General features: G+C 38.8%; 1 protein-coding gene across 4 annotated transcripts in view; it reads right to left on the reverse strand.

The window, feature by feature from the left end:
• rbbp8l (retinoblastoma binding protein 8-like) overlaps positions 1–11,158 on the reverse strand; it is a 29,235-nt gene extending 18,077 nt beyond the window's left edge. For 2 of the 4 annotated variants that reach the window (XM_042098687.1, XM_042098686.1), the window contains exon 1: positions 10,881–11,158. In XM_042098687.1, the coding sequence (XP_041954621.1) occupies positions 10,881–10,936 (56 nt within the window). In that variant the 5' untranslated portion in view covers positions 10,937–11,158. Of the gene's footprint in view, positions 1–2,898; positions 2,966–3,606; positions 3,742–10,880 lie in introns of those variants that run through there. The other 2 variants (XM_042098688.1, XM_042098689.1) reach the window with 2 other exon arrangements.
• Between the last annotated feature and the right edge of the window lie 282 nt (positions 11,159–11,440).

An 11,440-nucleotide genomic window follows, 5' to 3' on the forward strand; every position in this document is an offset into this window, starting at 1 on the left:
AGAGTCAAGAATGAATTTCATCAAGCCAGTACCTTTCCGTAAATGTTGCTGCTGCAGCTGGCGTCTTTAGGGGAAAGTCCGTAGGAGTCGATTGACGAGTGTGGAGTAACACGCTCTGGAAATTCACAATTTCGTCGCCTTTAAAAAAATAAAAAATAAAATAGTCCAGTCCATACAACTTTATTTCAATTTCGAAAGAAATACTGGACTATGTTTAAAAAAAAAAAAAAAAAAAAAAAAACCGCAACGAAATTGTGATTTTTTTTGCCTTTGCCATAATGTGCAACGTAACGCATGCGCTATGTGCGCACACTCACAGTTATATATATATATAATAAAAAATGCATTGACCATGGTGACAAGAAGTCCTCCTGGAGTTGTGCCTTTTATCATTACTTTCAGTTACAATAACTTCGTACACAGAGGAAATAAGCGAACAGCTACATGCAAGGTGCGTGGCACCAGGATAAATTATGCCTATTTAACAACGTCTGATTTCATCAGGCATCTCCAAACGCACCCAGATAGGTCAGTCACTTAGGCCTAGCATATACACGGGTTTCCCGTTTACCAACAAAACTAGATGCGCGCGCAGCCGTGAGGCAGAAGACGCTTGGTGGCCGTCCACAACGTTATAAACTTAACCTAAATAGTCAGCTGCTGTAAGCTACAATCGGATTTTATTGTATACCCCTGTTGTCTCAATGATAATAACATCTAATTTCAGACTATATTTCAAAGTTTGCCGTTCATTTGCATTATTAATGTAACATCGTATTTTGTCATTTTTGGCGAAGACATGCATTCCGTTAGGGATATTGAACATATTTAACATTCTCTAACCATCGTGATTTCGAATTGGTGCAGTTTTCAGCACAAAAACTCATTTTATTCTTTTGCTCTTTTGCATTGCTCTATGCTGTTCTATGGTGCTTTCTGCCTCTTGGTTGCGCACGCATGTTTTTGTGTTGCATAGAAATCCATGTATAACTTCACAGGTGACAAGCTAACCATCGCAAAATGCTGGAAACAGCAGGGATGGGCAAAAATACATCAGAATGTATTTCAAAATAAAATACCTAATACCCTCATTTTTAATATATCAAAATAAACTACAAAATATTATGTATCAAAATAAAATACTGTATTTTTGTATTTAGAAAATAGCCTACTCAAAATACTTTTCAAGGAAGTATAGGAAGCACTGCAAAAAAAGCTTTTTTTATCCCAAACATTTAGCCTATTAAAACTATATAGTAAAAAACAATACAATTTGGCCCCTGTCGTACCGTATGCAAGTTCATGTAGTGTGATCAGAATTAAGAATAATTCAAGAATTTACATTTACATTGTCATCTAGCTGATGCTTATCCAAATGACTGACAGAGCTTTCAATTAACCACATTATAATCAATAGGCCAAAATCATAATTGTGTATCTGTGCCGAAATTTGTAATTCAAGTCCAGTGCAGAACTGAATAAGAAAATCACACGGCTATGTATCTTAAAGTTCCAGTATGTGAGACACTTGACGTGCCTCAATATCCAACTTCAAGTATGCAGCTAATAAGGAAATAGAATTGTTATTTAATTAAACAAGGTGAACTTCTCCCCACTGTGGAATGCAGAAAAGGATGCTACAAGAAAGGAAATTCCAACACACTCAACACCTTACCATCTATTGTCATTGTGGTTGAGATATCTGACATTTTTCTGTTGAAGATTGGCATGGAGACAATGGGACATGGTTGCCTTTGTCAGTGTCCTTATGTGAACTTGCAGAGGTAAACTTGCTCGTCTTTACTTGCGTACGACTTCACACCAGTGCTTCAGACCAGAGCTGATGGTTCAGCAATAGCCGTCACTGAAAAGCTGTAAGTGTTGTTGAACACAGCTGTTCTCACATTAGCTGATTGCGATAAACATAAACCATTGTTGCCTAATTACCAATTATTCATTACACCTGTGTGTAGTATCTACTTTTTTTGTGTTTTTCACATATAGTATTTTGCCGTATTTTTAAAATACAAAAATACACACCAATAAAGTATTTTGATACGAAATACAGAGCCATTTCCTTCAACCCAATGAAATACAAATGACAAAATACTATTTTGCATTTGAAATACATATTACATGTTTCAAAAATACTACCCATCCCTGGGAACAGGCAGATTACATCTTTATAGTCGGCCATATGATGACATTAATACTGTATTTCACCAGTTAGGGCACCAAAATGGCCAGCAGCTGCACTGTGTAGCCTATCTTAACATGTCTAAGTTTTGGGTTAAAATATACAGGTAGTGGACTCTCTGTTGATTTTAATGAGAAGGCTTAAGCCTAAAGTTACAGCATTTCTATCACAATTGACCAGACTTTGACCTTTTGTCTTCTTTTAACAAAATTCTGGCTATAATTGTTCCTTGTATTGCATCATGAGCCATCACTGCGCCTATTGCATTCTACTGTTGTTAGCCTTAAGCATAGCTCAGTCATTATGTTATACCACATCACCCTCTATTAGAAGTGCAATGAGCTGCATTGAGCATAATAAACTGCATTTAGAATTCCAAATCCATATTTCTAGATATTTTGGTAAAAGTAACTTAAAAGTAATACAATAGTAGTGTAATGCCTTACAATTCAGAGACAGTAATATTATAATGTAATGAATTACTTTGAAATGTCAGTTATAAGTAATACATTACGATTTTGAAGTAACTTGCCCAACACTGATCTTAACCAATATATACATTGCTATTGGACAAAAAAAAAATCTAAAAGTTGTCTGTATTATTATAATTTGCATAATTTATTATGCAATACTTTTCTATATGTATTTAACATCAATAAGAAAAATACCATTACAAAAAAAAACAAAGTTGGCTAACTTACGTAGCCATTAGATCCTTTAGGAAAGGTAAGCTTACTTCCAAGTGGCATATTCTGCCTTGGTGGGTATCTGTGAGAAGGATTTAATGTTAGATTTACGTTAGACCATTATCAAGCTCTGAGTAACTTTATAACATTATAGAATGGTTCTGAGTTGCTCCCTCCAGCTTCTAACTAGATAAGCAATGACAAACAGGATGTTCTGGTGAACATAGGCAACTCAACTAATTAATTTTCACCTAAACAAAATGACAGTGTTGAGAGTGATAATGCTTACTGCATGTATGTACATACCAGGCTTCTTTCACCTGCACTACCGTTGATATTAAACCAGCCTTTCAGGGAAGTTAGCAAGTATGTATGGCTAACAGTGCTAGGATATGCTCATATATCTATGGGCTAAGCTAGTTAGAATAATGATTGCTAGTGAAAGTTGGCTTCCACAAAAACTTAACATTGACATGGGAAATGACATGGGAAAGTAGATAAAACACACACACAAATCATTTCTTTACCATTTATCACGATAGTCATGCATTATTGACGGAGTTTGAACTCCATTTAAAATATCTGAATTCATAGCTAACCTAGGCTAAGTTGCTAGCGAATGCTAATGTTAGCCTTTAAGCCAACAATCTGACTCCATTACTGTAACAGTAGGCTATTTACAATTTACAAACCGAATTTCGATAAATTGCAACTACACCTTACCTCTGAATAGCTTTGCCTCCTCTTCCACAAAGATTATTCCATCCTGCACATGTGTTTTCTCACACCAAGCCAAAGATTGCAATCTTTGACCAATCTTTGCTCCTCACTGAAAGTTGCTCCATTCCTTGGTGAGTGAGATGAACAAAGTTAAAGGCCGTGTTGCAGGGTTCATTTTCCAACGAATTTGCACAATTTGCTTGTTGATAATAAACATTTAAACTGTTATCCATTGTATTTGATGTTGTTGGGTATCACAAAACGGAATATAATACGAAAAAGCAGGTAATATTTCACAGCATTTGAAGTGATTCTCCTTTCCCCCACAATGCATTGCATTACGTCACCTTGGGGAGACTACAGACCAAAGCCCACCTTGAGACCCTTGAGAGTAACGAGAGAGGAGTAAAGAGAGACGAGTAAGGGATTGTTGAGCAGTAGATAGCGCAGATTATAGATAAATAGATAGGCTATAGATAGCCTAGATATGTATATAGACAGGTAGATAGATAGCTAGATAGATCATGTCATATGCAGATCACGGGGGAGCTCCTCGACCAGCGGCCAAAATGCACTCGCTTCCCTAGTTACTGCAGCTCTCCACCACAGTTTCCATCGGGACGGCACAGCCCACACAAGCACCTGCAAAACTGCGACTTGCCCATATTATCTCCCTCTTTGGTAAGCCGTACCCTGACGATGTCAATGGCAATCAATCACGAGCTGTAGTTATCGAAAAGATTCATGCTGAAGACACGACCAGCCTAATCGGCGGCGGCTAGAAGCTAAGTAACTGGGGTGGCTCACAGGTGGGACTAAAAAGTTAGCACACCTAGCTATCATGATGCTTCATATTCTGATCTTCTGACTAAGCTTGCCCGGTAGCCTACTTATCTGAACTAACGACATGATCACTATCACTAGATATAAAGAACATGTTGACTTTCATTCGGTGCTGTTCACTGACAGTAACAAAAAAAGTGTCGTAATGTTATAAGCATAATACATTGAACTGAATAGGTGCATTATAGCCTCATAACGAGGCCTCTCAAATTCAGAAAATTGCATTAAACTAAAATCGGAAGACATTGTTATCTTTGTTAGACCATAGGGTCGTTGTCATATAAATGCTGTAACGAAATTCGAAGTGTAAATATACAAACTTTATGTTGAAAGTGTAACCGCGACCGTTTCCCATAGGAATGAATGTAAAACATATACCCTCCAAAACGAGACCTCCCGAAATTCAGAAAAAATACTAAATTGATATAAGGCACCGTTATTACCATTGGTAGATCATAGGGTAGCTGTGATATAAATGCTGTACGAAATTCGAAGTGTAAATATACAAACATTATGTTGAAAGTGTAACCGCGATGTCCATTGAAATGCATTGAAATGAATGAAGCGCAGATCAAGTAGTCCCCAAAGTGACGTCATCACAGAATTGCTTACAAAAAACCCGCTAATGCTAAAAACAACAAAAACTGGCATTTAACACCATTTGGAGACATTTTTAAAATGATATACATATATTGAGTGCTTTATGTACCCATTAATCAACAGTGGTGTTTAACCTGCAACACAGGCTTTAAGGGGAAAAATAACGGTTGCTCCCGTCCCGAATCTCCTCCCCCAACAACTTTTGAGTGACAGGCCATGTACTTTTTGTACCCTTACCCAGTAAACAAAATAAAGTCCTGGCGACGTCCCCTAAAGGCATAAAGGTCCCCTGGCAAACGTCACCTCGACATTGTGTCGGGTTCCCTTTACGTCCCACGGACCTCTGTTCGGGAGATCTAAAAGACGTCCACGAGACTTTGAGAGGTGACCGGTCATGGTCACCGCAAAGTTATGCGCGCGACGTTTATATTTCCGCGATGGTAAAAAAACAAAAAAAACATGAAGCGCGATTTAGCATCCTGTAAATCTCAGCGTTGCTAGGAGAGAGGTAGACGGAACACGAACTAATGACTTGTTCTACAACTACTTCACTCACCTCATATTTTCACGCATGAAATCACGTCCTCCGAATGCATTACACTAATGATGAGTAGACATGGACATTTATACCAGGCTAGGATGTGCTGCTTTCACATCTACGGTGTCATTTTCTTAATAAACTAATAGTTTAATGGGCATATCCCGTAGCATATTGTTCAAAACATCATCAGAGTAGGCAAGATAAATTGTTCAAACCATATTGTTTCAAAATATTAAAAACTAATAATAGCCAAAAATACTAAATGAATCGCAATGCATGCTGGGAAGCAAAACTCAACATGAAATAGTAGGCTACATGAAACATAACTAGAATGCATTGACGTTATATCCACTCGTTTTCTTGGACCTGCTGTGATCAAACAGGGACAGCCTATAAATGTAAGCCTTTCTTCCTGGAACATTGCGGATAAAGAAAAATGTATCGTTTTCTCTAGGCTATGAATGCTCTTTATAGCCAACTTTAAGATGAAATAAATAGAATAAGGCTCTGGTGAGGCAGAGAGCTTCTGCTCCTCGTTAGAAATCTCATCGGATATGTGCACTCTTTGCTGTTTCCACAAGGAGCTGCTGTAACATCAGGGACAGCTGGCCTATGCGTGACAGTTTTAAACGCGAGCATGCGTCAAATAAATTACAATGACATTTAAACAAGTCATGAAGAAGCAGTATCCTTAATTCTTCTGCAATGTAGAGCTAGATCGTTTTGCTTTACAAATTAAGTAGTCACTTATGTTGCTAGACAACCCTAAACAAATACTAAGTGGTCTGTTTTTAACACTTCTCTAGTTTTATTGCATCGTATTCAGCTCCAAAAGCCGGTTCAGTCCCAATTCGGCCGTGTGTGTGTTTCTGAAAATAAAACAGATAATAAGTATGTGACTACGTTAAATAAACCACTGCCTATTTAGAGCATGTTACATGCATCACGTAATGACAGTTATCTGAAGAAAAGCGCATTGTAGGCTAAGCTAGAAGCTAAGAACAGCGTCTTTGCTAACGTTACACCAAGCATCACTAACATCAGCTAACATTTTGATAAAATCCCTTCCCTAGTTTGTAACGTTATACATTAACGTTAAACTCAAAATGTATGTGCTACATAATTCAGCATGTCTGCATGCAGAATTATGTCCCCGTTATAACGTTATTGTCGGGTCCTTAGGAGGTATTTGAAATGACCAAATGCAAATGTCATCCAAGGGACCTGACGGTGAGGTCCCCAGAAAGTCCTGCACCGGACGTCACGCAATAACCAAACGATAACTTGCTCCGGACGTCAATAAGGTCACCGGAACGTCCGCTAGAGAACATGACGTTCGGGACCAATCGGGGACGTCGTGAATGTCGGCATGAGGTCCGGGGGACGTCCCGTGTTTGTCGGGTATGTACAAATATGGTCCCTTTGCGAAAAGGTACATTAATGATCCAGGAACTGTACATATTAGTACTTTAGGGGCTCAATTTTGTTCCCTTTAAGGTACAGAGTCACTAATTGTACCTAAAAGAACAAAAATGTACCCCAACCGTACCGCTATTTTTGAGAGTGTATCTGCGGCCAATTTATCACGAAAATCCGAAACCACCTGAGCGCAGAGATCTATCGACGCTCTCTGCTTCTTGAAAGTGCACTTCCATAAAAAAAGAAAGAAAGGCAGGGTGAGAATGAATTGTAAACTAAAAGAAATATGTGGCCTTAAGTTGTCACGAGTTCAATTTTTTTCAATTCAGTTTTAAATAGGCCTATGGCCCTATCTTTTTGCAGTGCGAAGTTGTACATTTCTGTGGGTCGTTTTCTTTAATTTAGTTGAACTTGTATGTGTTTAAAAGAGAAATATGCACTCTTAAAACCAATGTGTTGTCCCTATCTGGACACAGAGATGTGTTAAAAAAACAAAGTTGTGTTGTTTTCAACGCTAGTTATGTTATTTTCAACACATATTGTGTAACAAATAAGAAAGGAAACAACACAAACTGTGTTGTCCCTATCTGGACACAGAGATATGTTAAAAACAACGCAAGTTGTGTTGTTTTCAACACATTCGTTTTAAGAGTGTGCCTGCCCTGCCCTAGAAATATTTGGTTAACTTAGAGTGATTATTTCCGTTTGCAGCCGCTTGACAATCTTAACAGCCACAGAATGGATTTCGTTTAACAAAATGGTTTAGGAATCTTTCAATGGTTTAGGCCTACTTTAGCAGATTTCGTTAGTTTTAACAATGGAGTTCTGTACAAATATGGGTTTTATAAGGGTTGCCTAGATTTTCAGAAGACAAGTCACAGACAATCCACCTGGCATAGCGCTGCAGTAGATGTCACGCACGCTCACTTGATAACACAGCAGAATTGATCATTGCAAACTGTGTTGATGATGGACATAAACTGTGCTCTTTTGCCCTAATAATGATACAAATAATATAAAAAATGTCAGTTTGGGATTTGAATGATATTGATACATTGGGCTTAAAACAAAATAAAAAAACAGCTATTTCCCAAGATTCCCGGGAAATGGGTCATCTTTTCCTGAGATCTGATTTATCTAATTGGGGGATGCTACAGCCGCCACACTAAAACAGTGTCTGCTGCCATAACTGTAATAGGTACAGACACCACATTTTTCACCAAATTTTCACCATAGGTCCCAAATCAATGTATGATCTCACAAAGCAAAAAATACCAATTTCTGACCGTAGGGGGCACTATAATAAACAAATTTACGTTTTTGCTGATATCTCTAGAACTGCATGACATTTTTGACAAATTATTCTTTCCACTTGTTCCGGCATCTAATGAATCCAGCCACACCCATTTCCATCATTCACATTTTCCCACCATTTTCACAAAACTCAGTGACAATTGGTTCAATTCATAAAAAATTCAGTACACATCATCTTCAGACCAAGACTAACAAGTTGGCTTGCTCCGATTTTTGATTCGTTGCTCAGTTTTACAGTTACGCATCAATCCACTGTCGAGGCGTGGCCTATAATTATTGTAGTGCCTATATAATTTCTTGTAAAGGTCCGATCCAATTCATACTTGTTCAACACAATCCATACTACATTCTCTGGAAGCACACCAAATTTTGTACAATTTGGTCTATAGGGGGCACTACAGCCCCCACCTTCATCCTGCTAAAGGTCACTTCTTGCCATTTTGCTTGGACTCCGACAATCTCCGCTTGCGGATATATTTATTATTTTAATATTTTAGGATTTTCTAGGATTTTCTTTCAAAATATAAATCCTGTGCAACATCAACTCATGTCCCACACATACCTCATGGCTTTTGTCCCCTCAAATATAGCTTTGTATGATTTTATAGCAATTTTTTTACAAACTATAAATCCATTATGCTTTCTGACCAATTTATCTCAAGACATCAACTATGTAACATAGAGAATATGCCACATGGCTTGTTTTTCAAATATGCTTTTAAATGGTTTTTCTAGCACTTGGTTCAAACTATAAATCCATTATGCTCCCTGAGCAGTTGAATAACCAGATCAATAACCAAAGAATTTCTCAGCATTTGTTGGTAGAGAACTCATGAGTGTGGAGTGGGTTGTGGGACGCCAGATACCACTGTTGAGCAATCTTGAGGAGTTGTAGGCCTATAATATTAGAAATGTAACATCTCTCCTGTGTATATCTGAGGCTATGGCATTCACATGCCACAAGCCTTTATTTTTAAATTTTTGTAGGATTCTTTTAGCCTAGAAATCTAGACGTGCCTCTAGCGGCAGCGAATTACATTTGCTGCCAGGGCTAGTCTAGCAACTCTCCGTTGGCTTGTGAGCTCCAGAAATCGAAACTTAATCAGGCCAATGAAATCGTGTATAGAGTCGTTAGGTGGGCTTAACATAATGATTGATGGCAGAGTTGCAACGGTTTGGCTTGAATTCCCTGCTACTTGAAAACAAATAAGATGGATGTTGCTGCTGGCGAACAGTGTGACACAAGTTAAGCTTTTATTAAGTTGGCAAACGTTTGAACTAGCCAACTAGCTCCGCTGGTGGGAAACGCATGGGACTCATAGCGCTGCCGCTGTCCTATTGCGTGCAGAGGGAATTTGAAAGACAACTGATTATCCCGCCCCTCGGACTGAGCACTGCGAACGGTGAGTGTCCAGACCCTACATTTTAATGTGGGTCTGGCTCGTCAGGCTAGGATTCTTTAGCATTTTATAACTATAAATCCATTATGCTCCCTGACAGTTTACTTTATGACATCAAACCAACTGTGTGATATAGGGAATAATGTTAGATGCACTGCATTGTGCATTAATGCATCAAGTATTCTCTTAATTGTTTTCAGAGCTGTATGTAATTTTTTCAATTATGCATTCTTGGCAGGATTAGTGCACCTTGGTGTTTGATCTCGATGCCCAGGAAAAATGATTGATCATCTGTGTGAATGAACTGCAGGGTTCCCACCTAAATGGGTATGAATGTATTTTGGCAAGTACATGCTTAACTGCTACAACAATATTCCATGGCTTTTCCCCAAAAATGTCAAAATTTCCTGACTTTCCATGTCCCTGGACCTGGCTTGGCTCCGTGTAATATAATCAGCATCCTTGTTATTCAATCCACATGTGTGTGTGTGTGTGTGTGTGTGCATACAGTCAGTGGCATTCTAAGTGAGTGACACTCTAAATTTCGGCCAAGGTTGTAGCAGGAACTTGGGCGGAAACCACTTGGGTGAGTGAGCACAAGGTGAAGGTGCTGGCACTTCTTACATGGATCTCTCAAACAGAACTAATGTTTCTGATCACCAGCTCCAATTACAATCCAAAAGACAAATTATTTCAATGTTGCTCGGTGGACTATGGTTGTCTAGTCAGTCTGAATAGACCAACCATGTTGCATTATGTCGAAATGTAGTCAAAAATGATCATGAAATCACAAGTGTAATTAAGGAGATCTGCATGCTTGACCTTGAAATTGATATGACTGGCTAAGGGTGTTTGTGGTTGAACCAACACAGCAAGACAGACCATGTCCACTTGTAAACTTCTAGTCTGCTCCCATCCCTTTCACCTCACTCAATAACAATAATAATCACTTCCAACAACTTAAATACTCACAATGAAACACACAGGGTGATCACATCGCAAAGTAAAACCCAGTCACAGCATACGTACATTACACGTTCACACTTAAACAGAAGTTGCATGCTACATAATAATACCTGAATAAATCCCATGCCTGTGACACCCATAACACCTCATTATTAATGATCTCAGGAATCAAAGTGTTCTGTTCAACCACTCACCTCTGACAGTGTGCCTCAGGATATGAAATCTTCTCCTTGTCAAAGTTCTTAGTCATATAGAACCCTGATTGACCCTTAAATGTCAAACAGTGAGACGGAGACACGGAGAAGCAAATGGAGGGAGTGAGCGCAAGAAATGCAGTCAAGGAAAGACAAGGAAGAGATTTTCACAAGCCCTTGCAAGCCTTACACGAACACACCATCATGCACACATACACACACTCACATATACACTTAGATAGACACACATGAACGCACACACTCCACTGCCACAACCCTTTCTGATAGGAGAACAGGTTGGAGCAGTCCCCCTCCATTGCACATTAGTTCCAGCTTGGCCTGGTAAGACCAGTTCAGCAGAAATCCCAAATAACCGGAGGAACCGGATCTGCAGACTCTTACAGGCAAATAAAAGACCTGACAGAAGTACCTTGTTCAGATCTGATTATGTTCCTCCTTATCCACTCCTTCATTCTGAGACTTAAACTAAAGGCCATAATTTCATTACTATACGGGGCAACACGGCTAAGCAATATGCTAAGAACACTGCACATGGCCCA

Source organism: Alosa sapidissima, chromosome 7, assembly GCF_018492685.1.
Source record: "Alosa sapidissima isolate fAloSap1 chromosome 7, fAloSap1.pri, whole genome shotgun sequence".
NCBI classification, from domain to species: Eukaryota; Metazoa; Chordata; class Actinopteri; order Clupeiformes; family Clupeidae; genus Alosa; species Alosa sapidissima.